Source organism: Hippopotamus amphibius, chromosome 5 (genome assembly GCF_030028045.1).
Source record: "Hippopotamus amphibius kiboko isolate mHipAmp2 chromosome 5, mHipAmp2.hap2, whole genome shotgun sequence".
Taxonomy (NCBI): Eukaryota; Metazoa; Chordata; class Mammalia; order Artiodactyla; family Hippopotamidae; genus Hippopotamus; species Hippopotamus amphibius.
In genome coordinates this window covers 101,084,373-101,111,935 of record NC_080190.1, presented here as the reverse complement: position 1 = coordinate 101,111,935, position 27,563 = coordinate 101,084,373, and the positions used below count along the sequence as shown (strand labels likewise).

The 27,563-nt window shown below is 37.1% G+C and overlaps 1 protein-coding gene across 1 annotated transcript; it reads right to left on the bottom strand.

Annotated features, from left to right (window-relative positions):
* Nucleotides 1–13,003: 13,003 nt before the first annotated feature.
* On the bottom strand, nt 13,004–25,469 carry SLC7A13 (solute carrier family 7 member 13). Its single transcript, XM_057736983.1, is given in 6 exon segments — nt 13,004–13,312; nt 15,532–15,778; nt 15,780–15,891; nt 20,212–20,343; nt 24,181–24,888; nt 25,454–25,469. Coding segments are annotated over 6 exon segments (1,524 nt in total).
* Between the last annotated feature and the right edge of the window lie 2,094 nt (nt 25,470–27,563).

The following is a 27,563-nucleotide window of genomic DNA, read 5'->3' as shown; positions in this document are numbered from 1 at the left end:
CTTAATTTATTCCTCTGCCCACCTTTCCCCTTTGGTAACCCATAGTGTGATTTCTATGTCTGTGAGTCTCTGTTTCGTAAATAAGTTCATTTGTATCATTTTTTTTGTAGTATCTTTGCCTGGTTTTGGTATGAGGGTGATGGTGCCCTTGTAGAATGAGTTTGGGAGTGTTCCTTCCTCTGAAATTTTTTGGATGACTTTGAGAAGGATAGGTGTTAGCTCTTCTCTAAATGTTTGATAGCATTCACCTGTGAAGCCATCTAGTCCTGGACTTTAGTTTGTTGGAAGATTTTTAATCACAGTTTCAATTTCATTACTTGTGCTTGGTCTGTTCATATTTTCTATTTCTTCCTGATTCAGTCTTGGAAGGTTATACCTTTCTAAGAATCTGTCCATTTCTTCCAGGATGTCCATTTTACTGGCATATAGTTGCTCGTAGTAGTCTCTTATGGTGCCTTCTATTTCTGAGGGGTCCGTTGTAACTTCTCCTGTTTCATTTCTAATTTTATTGATTTGAGTCTGCTTCCTCTTTTCCTTAATGAGTCTTGCTAAAGGCTTATCAATTTTATGTTCATAAAGAGCCAGTTTCTAGTTTTATTGATCTTTGCTGTTTTCTTTGTTTCTATTTCATTTATTTCTACTCTGATCTTTATGATTTCTTTCCTTCTACTAACTTTGGGTTTTGTTTATTCTTCTTTCTCTAGTTTCTTTAGGTGTAAGGTTAGATTGTTTATTTGGGAATTTTCTTGTTTCTTTACATAGGATTGTATTGCTATAAACTTCCCTCTTAGAACTGCTCTTTGCTGCATCCCAGAAGTTTTGGATCATTGTGTTTTTGTTATCATTTGTCTCTAGGTATTTTTTTATTTCCTCTTTGATTTCTTCAGTGATCTCTTGGTTATTTAGTAGTGTATTGTTTAGCCTCCATATGCCTGTGCTTTTTACAGTTTTTTTTTTTTCGTGTAATTGATTTCTAATCTAACAGCGTTGTGGTCAGAAAAGATGCTTAATACAATTTCAATTTTCTTAAATTTACCAAGGCTTGATTTGTGACCCAAGATGTGATCTATCCTGAAGAATGTTCCATGTGCACTTGAGAAGAAAGTGTATTCTGCTGTTTTTGGATGGAATGTCCTAAAAATATCAATTAAATCTAGCTGGTCTATTGTGTCATTTAAAGCTTGTGTTTCCTTATTAATTTTCTGTGTGGAGGATCTGTCCATTGGTGTAAGTGGGGTGCTAAAGTCCCCCACTATTATTGGGTTACTGTCGATTTCCTCTTTCATAGTTGTTAGCATTTGCCTTATGTATTGAGGTGCTCCTATGTTGGGTGCATATATATTTATAATTGTTATATCTTCTTCTTGGATTGATCCCTTGATCATTATGTAGTGTCGTTTATTGTCTCTTGCAACATTCTTTATTTTAAGGTCTATTTTATCTGATATGAGTATCGCTGCAGGGCTGGTTTGGTGGTGCTGAATTCTCTTTTCATTTTCTCTTTCTGTGGCTGTGGTTTTTGTTCCACAGACTGTAGGAGTATAGTTCTTCTTGATACTGCTATCTGCCCTCTAGTGGGTGAGGCTATCTAAGAGGCTTGTGTACTCTTCATGATGGGAGCGACTGGTAGTGGGTAAGACTGGGTGTTACTTTGGTGAGCAGAGCCCAGTAAAACTTTAATCTGTTTGTCTGCTGATGGGTGGGGCTGAGTTCCCACCTTGCTGGTTGTTTGGTCTGAGGTGACCCAGCACTGGAGCTTACCAGCTCTTCGGCAGGGCTAATGGGTAACTCTGGGAGGGCTCATGCCAATGAGCACTTCCCAGAACCCTCACCACCAGTGTCCCTGTCCCTTTGGTGAGCCACAGCTGCCCCCCACATCTGCAGGTGACCCTCCAACCCCAGCAGGTAGGTCTGGTTCAGTCTCCTATAGGGTCACTGCTCCTTCCCCCTGGGTTCTGGTGCACATACTACTCTTTGTGTGCCCTCCAAGAGTGGAGTCTCTGTTTTCCCCAGTCCTGTGGAAGTTCTGCAATCAAATCCCCTTGACCTTCAAAGTCTGATTCTCTGGAGATTCCTTCTCTCATTGCCGGACCCCCAGGTTGGGAAGTCTGATGTGGGGCTCAGAACCCTTACTCCAGTGCGTGGACTTCTGTGGTATAACTGTTCTCCAGTTTGTGAGTCACCCACCCAGCAGTTATGGGATTTGATTTTATAGTGATTGCTCCCCTCCTACCATCTCATTGTGGCTTCTCCTTTGTCTCTGGATGTTGGGTGTCATTTTTTGGTGAGTTCCAGTGTCTTCCTGTCAGTGATTGTTCAGAAGTTAGTTGTGATTCTGGTGCTCTTGCAAGAGGGAGTGAGCACACGTCCTTCTACTCTGCCATCTTGAAACTTCTCCTGTATTATTTTTTTAGATTCCACATATAACTGATATTATATGATATCTGTCTTTTGCTACCTGACTTACTTCACTTAGTATGATAATCTCTAGGTCCATCCACATTGCTGCAGCTGACATTATTTCATTCATTTTTTATGACTGAGTAGTATTCCATTGTACATATATGTACCACATCTTTATCCATTCCTCTGTCCATGGGCAGTTAGGTTGTTACTATGTCTTAGCTATTGTAAATAGTGCTGCAGTGAACATTGGAGTGTATGTGTATTTTTGAATTATTGTTTTATCTGGATATATGCCCAGGAGTAGGATTTCTGAATCATACAGTAGCTGTATTTTTAGTTTTTTAAGGAACTCCATACTGTTCCCCATCTACATTCCCACCAACAGTGTATGAGGGTTCCATTTTCTTTGCACCCTCTCCAGCATTTGTTGTAGTTTTGATTTGTATTTTTCCAATAATTAGTGATGTTGAGTATCTTTTCATATGCCTTTTGGCCATCTGTATGTCTTCTTTGGAGAAATGCCCATTTAGATCTTCTGCCCATTTTTCAATTCACTTTTTTGTTTTTATTTTTGTTTTGTTTTGATATTGAGTTGCATGAGCTATTTGTATATTTTGGAGATTAATCCTTTGTCAGTTGCTTCATTTGCAAATATTTTCTCCCATTCTGAGGATTGTCTTTTGGTTTTGTTTATGGTTTCCTTTGCTTTGCGAAAGCTTTTAGGTTTAATTAGGTCCCATTTGTTTATTTTTGTTTTTATTTTCATCACTCTAGGAGGTGGATCCAAAAAGATATTGCTGTGATTTATGTCAAAGAATATTCTGCCTACAAGAGAGCAGGCAGCAGTATCAAGCAGTATCAGCAGTATTTTGTCTTGAGGAACTGAAAACCACAGCCACAGAAAGATAGAGAAAATGAAAAAGCAGAGGACTTTGTACCAGATGAAGGGACAGGATAAAACCCCAGAAAAACAACTAAATGAAGAGGAAATAGGCACCCTTCCAGAAAAAGAATTCAGAATAATGATAGTGAAGATGATCCAGCACTTTGAAAAAAGACTGGATGCAAAGATTGAAAAGTTTACCAAAGGCCTAGAAGAATTAAAGAGCAAACAAGCAGAGATATGCAACACAATAACTGAAATGAAAAATACACTAGAAGGAACCAATAGCAGATTAACTGAGGCAGAAGGGCGAATAAGTGATCTGGAAGACAGAATGGTGATCATCACTGATGCAGAAAAGAATCAAGAAAAAAGAATGAAAAGAACTGAAGACAGCCTAAGAGGCCTCTGGAACAATGTTAAACGCACCAACATTCGCATTACAGGGGTCCCAGAAGGAGAAGAGAGAGAGAAAGGACCTGAGAAAATATTGGAAGAGATTCTAGTTGAAAATTTCCCTAACATGTGAAAGGAAATAACTACCCAAGTCCAGGAAGTGCAGAGAGTCCCAGGTAAGATAAATCCAAGGAGAAACACGCCAAGACATATAGTAGTCAAATTGATAAAAATTAAAGACAGAGAAAAATTATTAACAGCAACAAGGGAAAAACGACAAATAACATACAAGGGAACTCCCATCAGGTTAACAGCTGATTTCTCAGCAGAAACTCTGCAAGCCAGAAGGGAGTGGCATGATATATTTAAAGTGATGAAAGGGAAAAACCTACAACCAAGAATACTCTATCCAGCAAGGATCTCATTCAGATTCAATGGAGAAATCAAAAGCTTTACAGACAAGCAACAGCTAAGAGAATTCAGCACCACCAAACCAGCCCTACAACAAATGCTAAAGGAACTTCTCTAAGTGGGAAACATAAGAGAAGAAAAGGACCTACAAAAACAAACCCAAAACAATTAAGAAAATGGTAATAGGAACATACATATCAATAATCACCTTGAATGTAAATGGACTACATGCACCAACCAAAAGACACAGACTGGCTGAATGGATACAAAAACAAGACCCATATATGTGCTGTCTACAAGAGACCCACTTCAGACCTAGGGACACATACAGATGGAAAGTGAGGGAATGGAAAAAGTTATTCCATGCAAATGAAAATCAAAAGAAAGCTGGAGTAGCGATACTCATATCAGATAAAATAGACTTTAAAATAAAAAATGTTACAAGAGACAAGAAAGGACATTACATAAAGATCAAGGAATCAATCCAAGAAGAGGAGATAACAATTACAAATATATATATGCACCCAACATAGGAGCACCTCAATACACAAGGCAAATGCTAACAACTATGAAAGAGGAAAAGCAAGGCAGAAATAGAGACACAGATACAGAGAACAAACATATGGACACCAAGTGGGGAAAGCAGGGAGGGTTGGGGGGGGATGAATCAGGAGATTGGGATACCAAATTGTACACTCTAAATATATGCTGTTTATTGTCTGTTAACTGTATCTCAGTAAAAGTTTTTTAAAAAAAAAAAATTCTGCTATGTTTTCCTCTAAGAGTTTATACATTTAAGTCTTTAATCTATTTTGAGTTTATTTTTGTGTATGATGTTGGAAAATATTCTAATTTCACTCTTTTACATGTAGCTCTTCAACAGCATTATTTTTAATAAAGGTATGTACCTTGTTTTCTTTTTTAGATTTAATGCTATTGCACACTTAAAAGACTATAGCATAATGTAAACATAGCTTTTATATTCACTGGGAAACCAAAAAATTCATTTGACTCACTTAATTGCTATATTTGCTTTATTGCAGTCATCTGGAACAGAATCTGCAATATCTCAAAAGTATGTATATATAGAGAGAAAGAAAGGGCAGGGTGGAGAGAGAGAGAGAGACAGAAACAGAGAGACACAGATGGAGAGAGAGACAAGGGTAGGGGGAAGAAAGAGAGATTTCTCTTATGAAACTGGCTTACTCTATCATGGAGGCTGGTGAGTCCAAAACATGCAGGATGGCTGGCAGCCTGGAGAGTTGATGTAGCAGTTCAAGTCCAAAGACCTTCTGTCGACAGAATTCCTTCCTGACCAGAGGAAGTCAGTCTTCCTATTAAAGTCTTCAACTGATTGGTTGAGGTCCATCAACATTGTGGAGGCTGATCTGCTTTACTCAGAATCCACTGATCTAAATATTAATGTCATCCAAAAAACACCCTCACAGAAACATCCAAAATTATGTGGGCCAGCAAGTCTGACACATAAAATTATTCATCACACCAGGGGGTAGTCTTCATACTTGACAAGTCTTTTGACTTTTGTGGGCACCATCTCTGAGGGATGAAAGGAGACTGGGAGCAGAGTTGGCTAACAAAGTTCGGGAACATCTTCCCACATTGTCTCTGTCTTTTTGAAAGGACAGCTCCAAACCCCAATCCTTTAAAACTCTAAGCTAAGTAGAGGAATTTTTTATATTGAATAATACTGAATGGGTGCCACTATTGGGATACAATGCACTCACTCATCTATTACACTTTATACACACAACTACATAGTTGTAGAGAGGTCAGATTTTAATCAAATGGACACAAAGTAAATTTGTTTCTCTAAGACACTTCAGAATTTAGAGAAAGAAGCACAAAGGAAAACAACCTAAAAATTCATGCTTCTAAAATAGCTTTTAGGTTGGAAAAATACTTCTAGCAGGGAAAGCTAGTAAGACAAATGTTGTGTTGTGGGTTTTTTTGTTTTTTTTTTTTTGGAGTATAGTAATTTTACAATGTTGTGTTAGCTTCTGCTGTACAACAATGTGAATTAGCTATGTATATACATATATCTCTGTTTTGGATTTCCTTCACATTTAGGTCACCACAGAGTTCCCTGTGCTATACAGAGGTTCTCATTAGTCATTAATTTTATACAAAGTATTAATAGTGTGTTTATGTCAATTCCAATCTCCCAATTCATCCCACCTCCACACCCCACCTTGGTGTCCATACATTTCTTCTCTACATCTGTATCTCTATTTCTGCTTTGCAAATAGGTTTATCTGTACTATTTCTATAGAATGCACATATATGTATTAATATACAATATTTGTTTTTCTCTTTCCAACTTACTTCACTCTGTATGACAGTCTCTAGGTCCATCCACATCTCTGCAAATGGCACAATTACCTTCCTTTTTATGGATGAGTAATATTCCATTGTATCTATGTACCACTTCTTCCTTATCCATTCCTCTGTTGATGGACATTTAGGTTGCTTCCATGTCCTGGCTATTGTAAATAGTGCTGCAATGAACATTGGGGTCCATGTATCTTTTGGAATTACAGTATTCTCAGGGTATATGCCCAGTAGTGGAATTGATGGGTCATATGGTAATTCTATTTTTAGTTTTTTAAGGAATCTCCATACTGTTTTCCATAATGGCTGTATCAATTTACATTCCCACCAACAGTGCGAAAGGGTTCCCTTTCCTCCACACCTTCTCCAGCATTTATTGTTTCTAGATATTCTGATGATGGCCATTCTGACCAGTGTGAGGTGATACCTCATTGTAGTTTTGATTTGCATTTCTCTAATAATTAGTGATGTTGAGCATCTATTCATGTGTTTGTTGTCTTCTTTGGAGAAATGTCTGTTTAGGTCTTCTGCCCATTTTTGGTTGGGTTGTTTGTTTTTTTGATATTGAGCTACATGAGCTGTTTATATATTTTGGAGATTATCCCTTATCAGTTGTTTCATTTTCAAATATTTTCTCCCATTCTGAGGGTTTTCTTTTCATTTTGTTTATGGTTTCTTTCACTGTGCAAAAGCTTTTAGGTTTAATTAGGTCCCTTTGTTTATTTTTATTTTCATTACCCTAGGATGTGGGTCAAAAAAGATATTGCTATGATTTATGTCAAAGAGTATTCTGCCTATGTTTTCCTCTAAGAGTCTTATAATGTCCAGTCTTACATTTAGGTCTTTAATACATTTTGAGTTTATTTTTGTGTATAGTGTTATAGAGTGTTCCAATTTCATTCTTTTACATGTAGCTGTCCAGTTTTCCCAACACCACTTATTAAAGAGGCTGTCTTTGCTCCATTGGATATTCTGACTCTTCTGTCCTAGATTAGGTGACCATGGGTGTGTGGGTTTATCTCTGGGCTTTCTATCCTGTTCCATGCATCTATATTTATGTTTTTGTGCCAGTACCATATTGTCTTGATTACCATAGCTTTGTAGTATACTCTGTCAGGAAGCCTGATTCTTCCAGATCCATTTTCCTTCCTCAGTGTTGCTTTGGCTATTTGGGCTATTTGGGATCTTTTGTGTTTCCATACACATTGTAAACATTTTTGTTCTAATTCTGTGAAGAATGTCATTGGTAATTTGACAGGGATTGCATTGAATCTGTAGATTGCTTTGGGTAATATAATCATTTTCACAATATTGATTCTTCCAATCCAAGAACATGATACATCTCCCCATCTGTTTGTGTTGTCTTTGATTTCTTTCACCAATATCTTATAGTTCTCTGCATACAGGTTTTTGCCTCCTTTGGTAGGTTTATTGTCAGGTATTTTATTCTTTTTGTTGCAATGGAAATTGGGATTGTTTCCATAATTTCTCTTTCTGATCTTTCATTGCTAGGGTATAGGAATGAAAGAGTTTTTTGTGTGTTAATTTTGTATCCTGGAACTTTACCAAATTCATTGATTAGCACCAGGAGTTTTCTGTTGGCATCTTTAGGATTTTGTATGTATAATATCATGTCATCTGAAAACAATGACAGTTTTACTTCTTCTTTTCCAATTTGTATTTCTTTTATTTCTTTTTCTTCTCTGATAGCCTTGAATAGGACTTCCAAAACTATGTTGAATAATAGTGGCAAGAGTGGACGTCCTTGTCTTATTCCTGATTTTAGAGGAAATGCTGTTTTTTCACCATTGAGAATAATGTTTGCTGTGGGTTTGTTATATATGGCCTTTATTATGTGGGGTAGTTTCCCTCTATGCCCACTTTCTGGAGAGTTTTCTTTATCATAAATGGTGTTGAATTTTGTCAAAAGCTTTTTCTGCATCTATTGAGATGATCATATGGTTTTCATTCTTCAGTTTGTTGATGCAGTGTATCACATTGATTGAGTTGCATACATTGAAGAATCCTTGCCCTGGGATAAATCCCACTTGATCATTGTGTATGATCCTTTTAATGTGTTGTTGGATTCTGTTTGCTAGTATTTTGTTGAGGATTTTTGTCTACATTCCTCAGTGATATTGGTCTGTAATTTTCTTTTTTGCTGATATCTTTGTCTGGTTTTGATATCAGGGTGATAGTGGCCTCATAGAATGAGTTTGGGAGTGTTCCTTCCTCTGAAATTTTTTGGATAAGTTTGAGAAGGATAGGTGTTAGCTCTTCTCTAAGTGTTTGATAGCATTCACCTGTGAAGCCATCTAGTCTTGGACTTTTGTTTGTTGGAAGATTTTTAATCACGGTTTCAATTTCATTACTTGTGCTTGGTCTGTTAATATTTTCTAATTCTTCTTGGTTCAGTCTTGGGAGATTGTACATTTATAAGAATCTGTCCATTTCTTCCAGGTTGTCCATTTTATTGGTATATATTTTGTGGTAGTGGCCTCTTATGATCCTTTGTATTCCTCCACTGTCAGTTGTAATTTCTCCTTTTTCATTTCTAGTTTTATTGATTTTTGTCTTATCGCTTATTTTCTTGATGAATCTGTCTAAAGGTTTATCAATTTTCTTTATTTTCTCAAAGAAGCTGCTTTTAGTTTCATTGATCTTTACTATTGTTTTCTTCATTTCTATGTCATTTATTTCTGCTCGAATTTTTATGATTTCTTTCCTTCTACTGGCTTTGGGTTTTGATTTGTTCTTTCTCTAGTTGCTTTAGGTGTAAGGTTAGGTTGTTTATTTGAGATTTTTCTTATCTCATGAGGCAGGATTGTATTGCTATAAACTTCCTTCTTAGGACTGCTTTTGCTACATCCCATAGGTTTTGGGTTGTTGTGTTTTTGTTGTCATTTGTTTCTATGTATTTTTTATTTCCTCTTTGATTTCTTCAGTGACCTTTTGGTTATTTAGTAGCATATTTTTTAGCCTGCCTGTGTTTGTGTTTGTTTTTCTTTTTCCTGTAATTGATTTCTAATCTCCTAGTGTTGTGGTTGTAAAAGATGCTTGATAGGATTTCAATTTTTTTTAATTTACTGAGGCTTGGTTTGTGACCCAAGATGTAATCTAACCTGGAGAATGTGCCACGTGCACTTGAGAAGAAACTGCATTGTGCTGCTTTGCGTGGAATGTCCTATAAATATCAATTAAATCTATCTGGTTGTGTCACTTTAAAGTTTGTGTTTCCTTATCAATTTTCTGTCTGGATGATCTGTCCATTGGTGTAAGTGGGCTGTTAAAATCCCTCACTATTGGACTTCCTAGGTTGCACAGTGGTTAAGAATCCCCCTGCCAATGCAGGGGACACAGGTTCAATCCCTGCCCCAGGAAGATACCACATGCCATGGAGCAACTAAGCCCGTGCACCACAACTATTGAACCTGAGCTCTAGGGCCTGTGAGCCACAACTACTGAGCCCACGTGCTGCAACTACTGAAGCCCACGCGCCTAGAGCCCGTGCTTCACAACAAGAGAGGCCACCGCAATGAGGAACCCGCACACCACAACGAAGAGTAGCCCCCACTTGCCACAACTAGAGAAAGCCCATATGCAGCAACAAAGACCCAACATAGCCAATAAAATAAATAAATAAATAAATAAATTTATTTTTTTTAATGCCCCACTATTATTGTGTTACTATCAATTTCCTCTTTTATGGCTGTTAGCATTTGCCTTACATATTGAGGTGCTCCTATGTTGGGTGCATAAATATTTATAATTGTTATATCTTCTTCTTGAATTGATCCTTTGATCATTACATTGTCTCCTTCCTTGTCTCTTGTAACATTATTTTAAAGTCTATTTTGTCTGATGTGAGTATTGCCACTCCAGCTTTCTTTTGACTTCCATTTGCATGGAATATCTTTTTCCATCCCCTCACTTTCAGTTGTATGTGTCCCTAGGTCTGAAGTTTGTCTCTTGTAGATAGCATATATAAGGGTCTTGTTTTTGTATCCATTCAGCCACTCTGTGTCTTTTGGTTGGAGCACTTAATCCGTTTACATTTAAGGTAATTATTGATATGTATTTTCCTATTACCATTTTCTTAATTGTTTTGGGTTTGTTTTTATAAGTCTTTTTCTTCTCTTGTGTTTCCTGCTTCAAGAAGTTTCTTTAGAATTTGTTGTAAATCTGGCTTGGTGGTGCTAAATTCTCTTAGCTTTTGCTTGTCTGTAAAGCTTTTGATTTCTCCATCAAATCTGAATGATATGGTTGCTTGGTAGAGTAATCTTCATTGTAGATTTTTCCCTTTCATCACTTTAAATACATGGTGCCACTGCCTTCTAGACTGAAGAGTTTCTCCCGAATAATCAGCTGATAAACTTATGTGGTTTCCTGTGTGTGTTATTTGTTGCTTTTTCCTTGATGCTTTTAATATCTTTTTTAATTTAATTTTCTTAGTTTCATTAATATGTGTCTCAGCATGTTTCTCCGTAGGTTTATCCTATATTGGACTGTCTGCACTTCCTGGACTCTGGTGGCTATTTCCTTTCCTATGTTAGGGAAGTTTTTCACTATAACCTCTTAAACATTTTTTCAGAGCTTTTCTCTTTCTTTTCTTCTTCTAGGACCCCCATAATCCAAACATTAGTGTGTTTAGTATTGTCCCAGAGGTCTCTGAGACTGTTCTCATTTCTTTTCACTCTTTTTTCTTTATTCTGCTCTGTGACAGTTATTCCCACCATTCTGTTTTCCAGCTTACTTATTTATTTTTCTGCCTCACTTATTCTGCTGATTGTTTCAAGTTGTTTTTCATTTCAGTTATTGTGTTGTTCATCCCTGTTTGTTTGTTTTTTAGTTCTTCTAGGTCCTTGTTAAACATTTCTTGTATTTTATTGATCTGTGCCTCTATTCTTTTTCTGGGATTTGGGGTCATCTTTACTATCATTATTCTGAATTCTTTTTTAGGTAGATCACCTATTTCCTCTTCATTTATTTGGTTTTATAGGTTTTTACCTAGCTCCTTCATCTATAGCATATTTCTCTGTCATCTCATTTTTGTTGATGTCTGGGGCTATGTTCCTGTCTTGCTGGTTGTTTGGCCTGAGGCGTCCAGCACTGGAGTTTGCAGGCAGTTTGGTGGAGCCAGGTCTTGGTACAGAGATGAGAACCTCTGGGAGAGCTCACACCAATTCTCATTCCCTGGGGCCTGAAATTCTCTGTTAGTCCAGTGGCTTGGACTCATGCTCCCACCACAGAGGCTCAGGACAGAACCCCAGCATGGGAACCAAGACCCCACAAGCTGTGTGGCATGGCAAACAAAACAAAACAAAACAGGCAAAGTCCAAGGTAAATAATAAAAACAAAACAAATAAAAACAAACAAGAAAAGAAAAGAAAACAGACGGGGACTTCCCTGGTGGCACAGTGGTTAAGAATCCACCTGCTAATGCAGGGGACATGGGTTTGATCCCTGGTCTGGGAAGATCCCAAGTGCCCCGATGCAACTAAGCCTGTGCACCACAACTGCTGAGCCTGTGCACTAGAGCCCATGAGTCATAACTGCTGAGCCCACATGCTGCAACTACTGAAGCCCACATGCCTAGAGCCCGTGCTCGGCCACAAGAGAAGCAACAGCAATGAGAAGCCTGTGCGCCACAACAAAGAGTAGCCCCTCCTCGCCACAACTAGAGAAAGCACATGCATAGCAACAAAGACCCAATACAGCCAAAAATAAAATAAAATAAAGAAATAAATATTAAAAAAGAAAGAAAGAAAAAAAAGCAAATAAAACCCAAGACAAATAATAAAAAAAAATCCAAGGAAACAAAAAACAAACCAACAAGCAAACAACATCAACAGCAACAACAACAAAACCTCAAGGAAAGCAAAAAACCAGAAGACACCCAAACAAGATAGCCCCCAAACCAATAATAAAAAGAAAACTAACCTAAACAGAAAACAAGAAACAAACAAAAAAATCTAAAGAACAAACTAAAAGAAAAGCAAAAAGCACAAGAGACAAACACACAAACATGACAAAAACAAAATTTAAAAAAATAAAAAATAGAATAGCTAGAAACAAAATTTAAAAAAAATGAAACAAAACAACACAAAAATATCAAAAGAACAAACCAACAAAAACAAAACAAAACAAAACAAAAAAACAAAAATTAAAAACTCAGGTAACAAAAGAGAGCAGAACAATAAAAAATAATTAAAAAATAAAATAAAATTAGAAAAATAAAAAATATGTTAGAAAAAATAAAAATGAAACATCAAAACATAACAGCAATAAATAAATAAATAATATAAAAATTAAAAAATGAAAAACAAATAAAAATAAGAATTCCTTGGTGCCTCTGCTATCAGTATCCTTGCCCCCATGATGAGCCACATGCAATCCCCAACTCCCCAGGAGGCCCTCCAAGACCTCTAGGTAGATCTCTGGACCCACTGTGTCAGCTCCATCTAAAGATAGGTACTGTCCTGGGTACTTCTGTATATATTATCTCATTCAAGAAAGAAAGTTACCATAGGCACTTCATCATTAATGTTGTTAATGTGCTTAATCTTTATTTGGAACTTGGCGTGTTTTTAGAATGTTATTTTTTTTAACGGTTCCTATTTCTATTTCTAACATCTGTTCATCAGACACATCAGGGAGGCAAATATTAAGTAGCAATTGTAAATAACACGTCATCGTCTCAAACCAAACCAACCTCAATTTAAAATATATTAAAGGTATATAAAACAAGAGTCCACTGAGAATAAAGAGACACACGTAGATATAATGCATGTGTGGAGACTTCACAAAAGGTATCAAAACCAAGCATAGGCTGATGGCTATTGCTACCAATGGAAATGGCAAAAACATCTGAAAAAAGCAAAATTTTTTTAAAAACTTAGGTATGAAAACCCATACAAGGTACCTGCATATTTATACAAACAAAAAATAAGATATAACCTAATGACAGAAAATGGGCTAAATTATCCATGCATTTAGATGAACCTGGCTTACTACTTAAGATGTTGAAAACTCTCATTGTTGGGGAGTTGGCTGTAGGGAATGAACATCTAGCATTTGACTGTTCATGAGTGAAAATAATCGTGACCGTTTGAGATAGGATAAACATCTTCTGATCTAGATGGCATGAGTTCTTTAAGAGGGAGTTCCTAAGGCCCTAAGGAAGTCAAAACAATTTTCCCAGAAAAATATCTCAAGGCAGGAAGGAATTCATGTCAATACACAGAGTACCCTCAGACCCTCTGTTACTCAGGTAGATATTGACAGGTAAGTATTATGACTTTGTAGGCTCAGTATATTAAAAACAAAACAAATCAAAACAAAAACTTTGGTTGAAGCAATTCTCCCTTTTTTGTGTGGATTTTTTTGGTTTCTGTTTTTGCCATAAACTTTGAAATCCTATCCTTGGTACTTGCTTTGTGTTAGGATTGCAAGCATCTTGCACCAAACATTACCCTACTTAGGGAGAAAAGTCAGTAGGCAGTCACTTTTGCAATGTCTTTAAGAGATAGATATGAATCTATACCCCCCCAAAGTATAACACAGCTAGTTATATTTTATGAAACCCTTTAATTAGAGGGTCACTAATTCAGGGACTTAAATCATTAAAAAGCTCCTTTTAATGAGTAAAATACCCCTGAGAAAGATAACCTATCATCACACAACTTACTGCCAGTTACTCAAAAACTGAGAGAGGAGAGAAGAGCATTCCTGTAGACATTAGAGACAAACTTCAACCACTTAAGTACAGTTACCCTTGCCTTCCTTTTTGATGCAAATGCATATCAAAGGATAATATAAATAATAATAGCTATCAGTATCAGGCTCTGTATCGTTTGCTTGCCTTAGCTCATTTAACACATCCCACATTCTTAGGAGGTAAGCATTATTTATTCCCATTTTAGGTTGAAGACACTGAAGATCAGTGGTTAAAGAACAAGAAGATTCCCTTTCCCTACGTACTCTCTGAGCATATTGTGGAGGCCACCATGCGGCAAGCCACATACTATGTTTGGTTCACCTGACTGTCCAGATAGATTATACCTTGCTTGAATACAGAAGCCAGATCATTACTTTCTGCACCCAGAATACCTAGCAAGGTACTCAAATCATAGTGGCTTCTCAATAACTGATACAATTAGGGGATGGCTGGATGAAAGTGGAAGGAAGAACTGAAAAGGAAGGATGGGTTGTGAGTCAACCAAAGTTGATTCGAACATTGCTTCCTCCTGGTGTTCTTTCTTGCATTTTGTACTTTGTGAGAGACAGACCTCCCAAAGAGACTGCCTAGATTTGAATCTTGGCTGCACTCCATGCCATGTGACCTTGGGCAAGTGACTTAACTTTTATAAATCTGTTTCCTTATCTGCAAAATGGGGATAACAGCAGTATCTGCCTTTTGTATTACTGAGAGGACTAAATATAATAATCTAACCAAAGTTTTAACATGATGTTGGGCCAACCAAGATTATTTTACTATTCTGATAATCGGAGCCTCAGGCCACATTTTTCCAATAGTATACTTATGCTGTCAAGTTTTTGCTTCCTTCCTTTTCTATGATTAAAGGATACTCCTGTGAAGCTCTTCTTCATCCAGACCGAAAGTAAGTTTAAATGTAAGCAAAACTGAAAAGATGGAATTTGTTGGTGATCAAATTAAGCTGATGTTTCGGGACAGGAGATGTTATAACTTGTGACCCCACAGCAACACTTGCCTCTTACTTCCCACCTGCTAACTCTGACCCTGACTGTGGAAGATACTGGTATGCAGCAGTAGCTACATAAGTGAACACAGTAATCTCACTGAAAAGACTCATAATGATCTGTCCAACAGTCCAGAGGACTATTCTTCTCTCTAATAAACTGAACAGAACCTGAGAGATTTTATATTGAGTAAAATCTGCCCAATAAAAATAAAAGTGAAAACTAAGACCAAATCATCTGCATGTGTTTCATAACTTGTTAGTAATAAAAAAATCTGCTGTAGACATTTTGGATATAGTCTTCTAATGTATTTACACCCAATATCTTTGATTTCACAAAGAAAACATCAGAAAACTCACTTTTACCTTATAAGGTCGAGGTAGATTGGGCTGCTGGTATCTCAGTTTTAGTATTGCTATCAATGATAAAGCAGACCAAATAGAAACTACAAAATAAAGATAGTTTATCAAATCAATTAGGTTTGTCAAGACAACTGCAACGGATGCCATGGTGACAAGTAGTAGCACAGATATAAATGGAGAGGAGTAATCATTAAGCATGTTAAATAACAAAGGCAGCTGGCCCTCTTGGCCTGCAATATATATTACTCGACGATTCAAATACATTAATCAGAAGGGTGCGAAATAACGAGGCAGAAATACCTAAAGGAATAACCCACGTTAATGAGAGGATAACTCTATCAGTCCACACAATAGCCGCAGCATCTGCGAGAAAACAAGAACACACAAAAGAAAATGTATTTAAAAAGAGAATGATAAAACTTCAAGAATTATTTTTAAATAAAAGCAGGACACTTAAAGAGTAATTAAAATTTTGAATTTCATTTAATTTCACTATTTCCTTATGCGCATGTCCATCTTAGCCCCATCAAACTGCTTATTATTTCACTTGTCTTCCCCAATAGACCAGGAATTTCACTTCTTGAGGGCAAAGATCGTTTCCTTTCTGTAAAACTAGTATTTCATTCAGTGACAGATATATAGTAAATTTCCAATGACACTTGCAAAATAAATTGATTTTGTTGAATGGATGATTGAGTGAGTGCTACAGTGCAATGCTGCTAACACAAGAATGAGACTTACAAAGTTCCCATATAGTGGTGCAATTTGAAATACTTAACAGAAATAAAAATAAACCATGTAGAGAGGGAAAATAAATTACTTGCAGATTAAAATACTTATGACATCTGGGCACTAGTCTGAACCATAAACCAGTGGTTCTCAAGGGAGGTGATTTTGCTCCTCAGGGGCATTTGACAAAGTCTGGAGACATTTTTGGTTGTCACAACAGGGGAGGTAGGAGGTTACTGCTGGCATCTAGTGGGTAGAGGCCAAGGATGCTGTCAAATATTCCACAATGCATGGGACAGGCCTCCACAACAAAAAATGATATGGTCCAAAATGTCTAGCACTAAGATTGAGAAACCTCGGTATTGACCAAACTTTAGAGAATAGTGTGAATTTTTTTTACTTAAAGGCAAAGAGATCTTATAAGCACTAATTCAGTATAAGTCAGTAGATATAAATGGCACCAGTGAAGAAAATTATCCACTATGAGAATCTGTTTGAGTCCAATTCATATTATGCAGGACATATAAGCTAGGATAGATCATTCGGACTCAGAAAAATAAATTCTCAGTTTTTCAGTGGAAAGAGTACAGCAAGATCTTGTGTCCTTGGAGGTAGGTGTCCTCCAGGACAATGTTGGTTTCCAGGGGAGCCTCCAACACATCAACATATTGGTTTATCACAAAGAGTAAAATTTTTTCAATATGACGAAATTGAAATCTCATCAATGGTTCCTGTTCTTTAAAATCTATTTTTTAAGTCCTTTCAAATAGTCTCAAGTACTCTTTTCACTTTTCTCTTTATGTTATTCTATAATATTGGGTCTTGTTTTAAAAGGTCTCCTGCCTCACTTGTTATTCATTTTCAATAAGGTGTTGTTGGTTATTCCTCCTGAACACTCATACCTCCACACATTTTCCATTTTCAGACACATTTCAGAAATACTTCTTCTGAGCAGTGAAGCCCTTATTCTCTTTTGATTTCTTGTCATGGATTCTACAAACCTGGTTGGTTATAATTAGAGGAGGTTCTAGTTCAACTCTGCTGCATAACCTTTAACTCTATCCTACAAGTGATTTTTTTTCCTTTTTCATTCCTTTCCTCATGTCATTTATTTTCTTTAAAAATTATATTATATATGCTTTTGATAAAAAGTAAAATAAATAGCTCTGAAATACATAAAGTAAAAAGTAAGTGTCCCTTTCCTTGCCAATCCTTCATTCATACACCCCAGATGTAACTACTGTTAACATCTTTTTCCATATTCTTTCATAAATTTCCTGTACATATATAAGCATCTGTGAGAGGTATGTATATGTGTACATATATGTCTTTGTGTGTGTGTGTGCCTGCATGGTTGGTCTTGCTTTCCTCACCTTCCAATATATCTTGATCATATTAGCATATATGCATCCATCAATCTTTAAAATTTTTCATTATTCCAGTAATTAACTGCAAATTAAATTACTTGATAATTCCATATTGGTGGATTTTTAGGTTGTTTTCAATTTCTTATTAACTAAAAATATGAACACACTTGTGCCTCCAGGTGTTGGTGCACTTCTCCTCTAAGAGTAAATTCTTAGAAGTTGGATTTGTGAGTTAAAAGGTATATACTTCTTAAAATAAGCTAGGGGTTATGAATTTACCCTCCAAAAATGATTGTACCAATTTATTAGTAAGTGATTCTAACATTTTCAGTTTCCTCTCAAAATAATCACACCTGGTTGGTCAGCTATCTGCAGGCTGCTTCTAGTCAGGGAAACCATCTTAGCCTCTGCTCCCAGACAATGCGTTTACTCTTTTGGATTGCTTTTTTCTATGCCAATACTCTCTAGTTTCAAATATAACATGGAACCCTCAAGAACACCAAGTGGGAGCACCTGTGTCAATGGTGTGTTAGAATGGTTTTGGGGAACATTGAAATCCTCAGGCTGAAAAAGCCAGGAACCCGGGCTCCTCACTATAACATTTCTACAGACCTCATTCTAGAGGGACACCCTTCCTCTCTGTGTTGAGAACTTACTCAAAACGAAGGCTTTTTTTTTTCTAAGAAAAGCACACCACATCCCAGATGCTTGCTATCCCTTTGTAACTTTTCATATCTTTAAAATATACCCATTTGTTTGAAAATATTCACTCCCTAATCCTTAAAATTCCTTAATTTAGGAATCTCTTTTGCTTATGATTTTTTCTTCTATTATATAAATTTTGCAGTTCGTTAAAGAAGATTTGGAAAATTTAGAAAAGAATAAACAAAAATCACCCAAAATATCATTCCAGCAGATCATTATTAACTAGTTATTGATACTTTCTGTTTTATATCATAATATAAATCCTGCCTTTTCTCCTCATTATTACATTATAAACATTGTCTTTTTACTTTATTCTTCAAAAATATGATCCTTGAAAAAGCTCAGAATGGTCTATTATATAAATTTGTATACATTATTTATTTACTTCAAATTTATTGGCTATTTTGTCGATCTTTAATTTTTTGCTCTCATAGGTAATGCTATGATGATTGTCCCTGTGCATACATTTTTTGTGTATAGCTCTGATTATTTCCTTAAGTTCATAATACAGTAAAAGGTAGACATTTCAAATCAAAACTATTACTTCAGAATTTAAACAAGATCTAAAGATGACATATCTGAAACAGTTGTATCAATTATAGTCAAAACGCTTCATGAGTCTTCCATAGATGCCAAAACTACTATACCACCCACAACAATGCTGCAACTATTATGACACACCAGAAGGGATATTCCATATTTTTAACAACCAGTATGGCCAGGGCACTGGCCGTAAAAGATGCCAGTTTCAGTGAACCGTGGCTGACCAGGTGACCAACAGCCCTGACCACATCCATAACTAGCTTTGTAAATTTATTTCCTACATAATCAAAATAGTTACTAAATCACTACTTGTTTTTATCCAATTTAGCAATTGGTTTGTTCCCACAAATACTCAGAATCTTGATTATTTCTAGGGTACGGCTCCCTAACAAAGCTAGGTCACTATGAACCAGCACTGATACCTTCTATCGGACAGCTTCCTCCATGGCAGTCACACAAGAATTGAAGCACAATGTATTGGAACTTTCATATTAAGCCTCCCTTAGATTTATTTACAGTGCCCCAAAGATCTACCAAAACAGTAATGGCTACTCAAAAGAGATTAGTCCCAAAGGTATTGGCTGATAGCTTATCACAGAAGTGGGTATTCAACATTTAATGCTGGTTTGAGGAAATTGCTGGCCTTTCATATTTCCTGTTCCTCATTTCTTTCCAAATTTCCTTTTATTCCTTGAATCTGTCACTCATTTTTAAATATACGTTTATTTCCTTAACATTTGCTTATTCTTTCATTTTTAATTCTGCAATTAGGACCCTAACATAGTTACCTTTTAGTCAAATTTCCAATATGTTCAGGGCCCTTTGCCACCATAAATTTTAGAGTTATTTATGGTAAATAACATTATATTACATATTAATTGTATTAACTATGTACATCAATTGACCATTCGCATCTATTCTTTTAACTGCTGATGTCCTACATTTCAAGTTTATCATTCTTTATGTCACCTAGAAGAACATTTGGAAAATTCATGTTGTGAACGTTTTAATAGATATAAAGCACTGATTACACAGTGTCACTCTGGTGAGAAGAGATCATGAAAGGAATACTAACATTTTTAATCCAGTCTGAACCACACACCAGCCTTATATATACTTTTCCATATTATCAGAAAACGTATTACCATGCTTAAAGGTGAAACTCTTTTCTAAGCCAAATCATACCCTTTGGCCCCTCTGTTATTTTCAAAAATTACAAATTGACTCTCTATAATTAAAAGCAAACAGCAGTCCCAACTGGTAAAATGATGCTTACATATGTAAAAGGATCAGACCTGTCATTGTTATTATTTATTACCTTAGTCATTTATGTACAAACCTGAAGAGAGAATTTCCTTGGGTGTCGGAACAGCCAGGTAGGAAATGTTAACCAGTAAATAAATGATAGTCACCTAAGGGAATGCAGTAAATATGCATTTTAGAATTGTCTTTCTGGGTTTCTTCAGCTCCCCTATAACACACAAAAGAGCAAAATCACAACTGGTAAAACTGATGCCTTAAATTAATCTTTAAAATTGCTCCATGTTTCAATGTTGGGCTGGATTCTTCCTCTACAACCTGACCATGACCACCACACGCGCGCGCGCAAACACACACACACACACACACACGTGCGTGCACACAAACACACAGTGGGAACTGCTACACATCCCCCCTCCCTCAGAGCTTGGAGCTAAATGAAAAAAAGGGGGATTAATGTCTTCATTTGCTCCACAGATGGTAAAATTTCTGTAGAAAGGTGCGAGAATGAAAATGAAAGCTGAGCCATTAAGACCTGTAGGTTCAGAGTCTACCTGTGTCTTCAGTCTCCTCTGTTAGGTACTAGTAGGCACTGAGTGTGAGCAGTGGGAAGACAGTGGTGAGAAAAAACAAACAGGAAGGTCAGCCTCGAGAAGAGGAGCTGTGATTCATTCAATAAGCACAGAAAGAGAAGTTAAAGTAGTGACTGTAATAAGCGTCCACGTGAAAAGGGAGAGAGGGCTGCCAGAATACATTACAGGACGATGTGATGGTCCCCTTCGCTCTCTGTATTACAGGTACACTGGCCTTCTCTCCATTCCTCAGAAATGTCATGTTCCCTGTTGCCCTCAGCCCATCCTCTCATGTGCAATGTTCTTTCCTTTCCCAGTTGCCCAGTTGACACTTACCCTTCCTTCAGCAAATCATAACTTCTTCTGGGAAAATAAGAGTGAAAAAGCTCTAGGCTAACAAAATTGTCCTATTATACATTCTCATAGCATAGGTAAATAGAGCAAAAGAGTCAGTCATAAATACTCTCTCCCTGTAGGCTCTTTTCCTTCCCTTTATGCCAATATTTGGTGGTGATTTAGCATAATATAGAATGATTTTCCAGGATAGTCTAATTCTCAAATATTGTCCCATTTGTGACACCATTTCCCCAGTTTCACCATTTTCTGAGAATTATCCCCGACATGAAGAATTGAACATTATAGCTATGTGTACACAATGCGACTCTGTGCGCTGGTAATAGGTAATAGGACCAAGCACAGACCTCTGACTCACTGGAAGCCAATCATTGCCAGTAAGTACACAAGAAGATTTCTTGCAAGGATTTGAACCATATGTCAACAGAAATGAGAGAATCAGGAAAAAAGCATGTAATGGTGGCCAAAAAAAGGCAGCTAATGACTCCAGTTTTTAAGTTCTAGAGCTTCCCTAATTCCTGTTGCTCCTGAAGACCGGTTGCTCAGGTCTTCCTGGAAGTGCAGCATTATTCTTCCAGCAAGTTCCCCTTTGCTTGTTTAAGCTAACGTGTGTGGGTTCCTGTTACCTAAAGCCAAATCCCTCTGACTAATAAATACTTGTCCTTTGACAAATATCACATTCCTTCCATCTGCATCTGCCCAAGTGTTGAATGCAATGTTCATGGCATAGACCAATATGAGCTGAGTAAGTACTTGAAGAGTAAAGAATTAGAAAGCTCTCATTTAAATGCTGCCTCAACCACTTACTACTTATGGGCTTCTGGACAATTTATTAACTGTCAAGATTTCAATTTCCTTACCTGTATACGGGAGGAAATGGAAAATACAGAGTTAATAAAATTCCAATCAAATGCCTAGCATTTAATGTTATTAATGACTATGGTTATTAGTTAAAGCTTTTGAGCATGCAAAAGGACAACCTTTAGGATTACCTGTAGTTTCCTCTGGGCTTTTGTTCTTTCTCATTATGTATGAGATCGTTACAGAGGAGATAGGGAATATAGCACAATATAATAGCTAGACGGGTAGTGAATATCCTTGGTTTTGAACTTAAAAGATGGATATTCCTACAGCAGGCAAAGTCAGCTGCCTACAAATGACCATTGTACCGGTAAAAGTGTTACTTAGAATTTAGTTATACTTAAAATCTATGAAGTAAATTAACAATCCCAGCATACACTGAAATTCCTTCAGCTTTCGTTTACCGCTAAGTGGTTTTGAAGAGTTCTGTAATGGTTGATAGGTTAGCAAATTTTAATCTGTTAATCTGTTTTCAACAGAGAAAAGCCATCTAGTAATGAAACATCTTTGGCCATGGAACAAGATGAAATTAGCACAAACAAAAGCCAAAAATATCTCTTCTATCCTTAAAAGAGAGAGAGACAAAGCAAGAGAGAGAAAAAGAAAGTTTTGCTCATTATGCTAGGCTCTCAAATTGCAGTGAGCCATTTAAGCATAAAAGGCTAATTTCTTATAGCTTCCTTTTCTTATTATTTCACTTTTAAATTCAATGCAGACTTTCCTCTCAGGCTCAAAATTCACCAACGACCTCTTTGTTCATAACACTGTTTCTGCTGTTCTCATACTCCTCAATTTCTGAAGCATTTCACCATGTTGATTACACCCTCTTTTGGAAACATGGTGATTTTCTTTCATAATTCTCTAAACTTCCTCTGGCTTCTTCATCAGATCCTCTCTCTCCACCTACAGCCTTAAGGTGTGCATTCTGCAGTCATCTGTCTCCAATCCTATGTCATTGTGTTCTGCATCTCTCTAGGTGCTTGGCTTAGCAATCATATTTATTATCAAGACTATCAGGTGGAAAGCATTTTGCAGTCACCCAAGATTGTGCGCCATGTCCTCTTATACACATCTGCACACTTCTGGTCTCCACAGCTTCACTCAGGTTTTTCTACTGCTAGAATTTTTTTGGATTCAATTAAAAGTGCTACCTTTTCCACTTGATGACACAGCAAAAGGTGATTTTTACCTTACACTGAATTTCCATAGTAATTATATTGTTCCCTTATAGCCCCTTATTAAATACTATCATGCCATTATTTGTTCGTAAGGCAAGGAATCATAGTGCTTTTAAGTGATAATGCCCATTTTCAGATGAAGGAGAAAAAAAAAAGTCCACAGAGTTAAAGATACTTGCCACAGCTAGTAAGCTGCAGAAGTCAGCCCCAAATCTAGGTATTACCTCTTCTACTAGGCTATAAGCCTCTTTGGGGGTAAAGAATACATCTTACTCATCTTCAGGCATTAATACAAGGCTTTAAAATTAGCTAGTGTTTAAAAAAATATCTGCTGATCAAGTGATTTAATGAATGATGGACACATCAGTGACTACAGGGGGTCCTAAAATTAAACAAAAAATTTGTTCAGTAGTAGAGAATCTGCTTCATGTTTAAATGCCAAAGGAAAAAAGCTGATAAAAAGGTTGAAGTTAAGAAATATAAAATACATGTGTGAAAGTTTCCTGAGGAGGTCAGAGGGAAAGGATACAGGTAGAGTTCAAGAGAAGAGACTGACTTTCAAAATGGAGAGAAAACTTGTGTCCTGGCTTTGAAGGGAAGAGTATTAAATCCAGCCTTAGAGCAATCAGGGATATCCATGGTTCTATTCTTTTTAAAAATACTTAAGAGCCTGAGTGTGTCACACCCACCCATAACACAAACATAGTCTGGCATTGAATTATTCTTGGATTCACAGTTTCGCGGAGGGTGAGCATTTCCACAACCCCAGAATTCATCCATTAATAGAGTAAAAACTATATTGACATTGGAGGTCCTATGTCTATGGTCCCAGAAAAGAAAGTTGAAAAAGAGGAGTTATTCAAGAAAGTAAGTACTTTGGAACAACTGTGGGAAAAATTAAGAGTAGGTAATAAGTGCAGAGCTGAGATATTCTGATCTGATTTAGGAAACAATAAAGAGGAAAAAAATACATTGAATCATTTATTTTAAATGAAACACTAAATATAATAAAAGAAGTGCATTTCACATTGCATGCAGTAAGTCATGGCTTGAGATTTTATTTCTCAAAGTATCGTTGGTTACCTGCTATATACATAAAGCATCCTCCACCTGAATATGCAAAATATCCTTGGAAGACGGCTTCAATAAACCGGGAGCCTTCTGGAAACTCAGCATCAAAAGAGATCTGAAATAATTCTAGATTCTGCTTCCTCCCTCTCACCAGCAACACTACTCCACTTAGGGAAATAAGGCCAAGTGTGGCCATTTTCAGCACAGTGCTGGCTATCTGAAGCCAAGTCACCTCTTGCATACCACGAGAATTCAGAATTCCCACAATCCACAATAAGGCTAGTGCCAGACATTTCTTTGGCAGCTTTGGAGCAAAGCAGCTGGGATAAAAAGGCTGGATACTATACTCAGCAAGGAGCAGGGCTTGGCTGGCAGCTAGCCCTGGCCCCAGAAACAAGGTTGTCCAAAGATTCAGGAAAGAGATCAAATTGCCAAAACATCTCTTGAGAAAATAGTAGTGAGCTCCACTGCATGGGAAGGTTATACCTATCGCTGCTGAGCAGAGAGTGGTCATAATGGACAACAGGGCACAACCAACCCAGATGCACAGGGAGAGCCCCACATTCATGCACGAGTACTTCAATACCCCTTTGGGGGCCACAAAAATGCCTGTTCCAATTATATTTACAATTAAAAAACTTGTGCCCCAGCAATATCCAAATACTCTCTTGAGCTGTATCTTCCTCTCTGTACCCATTGTAATTGAAGAAGTTTTAAATTCTATTTATATAAATTACAATTCCTGAATTTTCCTGCCTATCTTGCTGGAAAGGATGATCATGGATTCTCTGAAATAAAAGAATGCTGCCCTCTTTTTCTACCTTTGTTAAATATAACCTATGTTCAACGTTAACAAAATATATGTGATGCATCCCTGTAAAATAATGTAAGATTACTTGGAAGGTTTTAAGTTTGACTTGTTTTTCTTAATTATTATCAAAATAATACATTCAGGTGGAAAAAAAGAATTTCAATAAGACAGGCTATTACAGCAAAAAGCAGGCATTTCTTGCTCTATTTCACTCCTTCCCAAACATATTCCCAGTTCTTTTCTCTGGAAACAACCATTTAAAAGTATACATGGTTTTGGTTCTTTTCGGTGGCTGCTTCCACAACCCTAAACCATATGAAAAGACTTTTATTCTTACGTATCTCAGCTTAAGAAAGTGTCTGTTGACTTCCTCCGTGAATATTAGGAATCTGCTCAATGATCATTCTCTCACTTACTCTACTCCCTCTTCCTCTCGTTTTTTACCATCGAGCTTTCAAGAAAGCAAGCATTTACCTTTTATCGGGTTCATGGAAACCAATTAACAAGGTGAGTGAGTTAAAGACCCTGCAACATAAGCCTGTCCCCTAAACAGCCATCACTCTGGTTGCATGGGTCACATGCAGAAAGCTGTGGACAGGAAGTACAGGAGGAGGCCTGACCCCCGTGGACAGAAGGAAGGAGGATCCTGAACAACTGAGCAAGGCCTGAGCTTTAATAGCCCTTATAGATATTGACTCTACAATGCAAAGCATTGTCCTCAGCATCTCTAGAGCCCCATAAGCTTGGAGCACACCCCCGGCTCAGAAGTAAATTATTTCCGAATTATCCTTTAAGAGCAAATGAAAATGAAGTTGTTGATGTTTTTGCTTTGGTTATGGGTAAACTGGCTATTTTCTGGCAGATTGCATCTGCTCCACCAGAAAGTCCAGTAATAATACTGTACATATCTCAATAAACATGAGCAGGCTCACTACCCAAATGAGAGAATGCCTCCCCTCCTATCCCAGAGAGAAGGACCTAAGAGTGAGGGAAGGAGATCAGAAAGCTCACCTTAAAATAGAAATACAGTATGTGAAATATGCAGCACACAGAAAGACAAGTATTGCATGATTCCACTTATATGAGGTATCTTAAATATTCAAATCCATAAAGTCAAAGACTGGAATGGTGGTTACCAGGGGCTGGGACCAGGGGGGAATGGGTAAGCTATTAATCAACAGTCATAAAATTTCAGCTAAGTAATATCAATAAACTCTAGATGTGTGCAACATTATAACTATAGTCAACAATAATATACACTGAAAATTTAAGAGGATAGATCCCATGTTTTGCTCTTTGTCAACTATAAGTTGGCACTTGCCATGGGCACTTGCCATTTACCTCTACAAGGATTAAATCACATGTGCTGCTGTAGCTGCTGACTTTCAACATTCCTTGAAGGGAATTCAAGGTGGAGATCAGCAATGAGGCAGCCTGTGCTTTGGAAAAATGGGCTGAATCAGTCTTCAGATAGTTAGATGTTTTCAGGAGCTGATTTTGTGAGCCAATCCTTGCATCTCCTCATATTTAGAAAAGCACTAAATCCCTTCATAGTGATGTCTGCTCCTCGTGACTAGCAGAAACCCTCTACAAAAATATGTGTTTCAGTGCATGTGCTCCTCCTACACCAAGATTACATATATACTGACCTTACCCCCTACCCCTTTGGAATAGTTTCTCAGAGCTATTGGGAATGCTATCACCCAGGCTGCAGTCCTTATTTTGCCCCAAATAAAACTTAACTCATAACTCTCACATTATGCATTTTTTAAGTCCACATCTTATCACAATAAAATATTTTAAGAGAGGGTAAAATATAATTTAACTCATGGGGAAAAAAAAAGAAACAAAGTAGAAGCAGGGGGCAGAGTTAGCCAATGTCCTGCCAATCAATCTCCTACTACTGCCAACCAACCTACTTTCAGGAGAGACAGTGAGTGAATCTACTACCCATGCCCTGGATTTCACAGCAGGAAAGTAAGACTAGAGAAAGAACTATGGCTCTCAAATAGCAGTATGGTAGCTTTGTAGTGTGTGAACTACGCATTTGGCTATGCTGAACTACATTTCCCAAATTTCTCAGTTAGAATGGACCATAAGAAAGATTCTTGTGTGAGACTGAGAAAGCAGAAGTGAAGCAGCCATCACTTTGATTTTTCACACTGACAAGGAACCCCTCTTTGACCAAACTTAATCAGGCTCCTTTGAGCCCTCACCCTTGGCCTGCTCAACACAGTTTAGCAAGAATATCCACACCCTTGCTATCTAATCAAGTTCCTCTTAGTCCTTCCCCATTCACTGACCCCCTCACTCTGCCCATTGGCTACAAATTCCCACTGTCTTTGCTGTATTTGGTGTCAAGTTCAGTTGTAGACTGAAGTCTCTTTCCACTACTACAGTAGCTCGAATAAAATCTGCCTTGCCATTTGTAACCAGCCTTCTGGGAAATTTTTCTTTTACAATATACATTGTGTTATACACGATGGCCCGCCCCTTTGCTGTAATTGTCCTGTATCTGCTGGCTTATCTCATTAGCATGAGGTAGTAAGTAAGCCTGTAACTCTTTCACCTTTACCAAGATCCT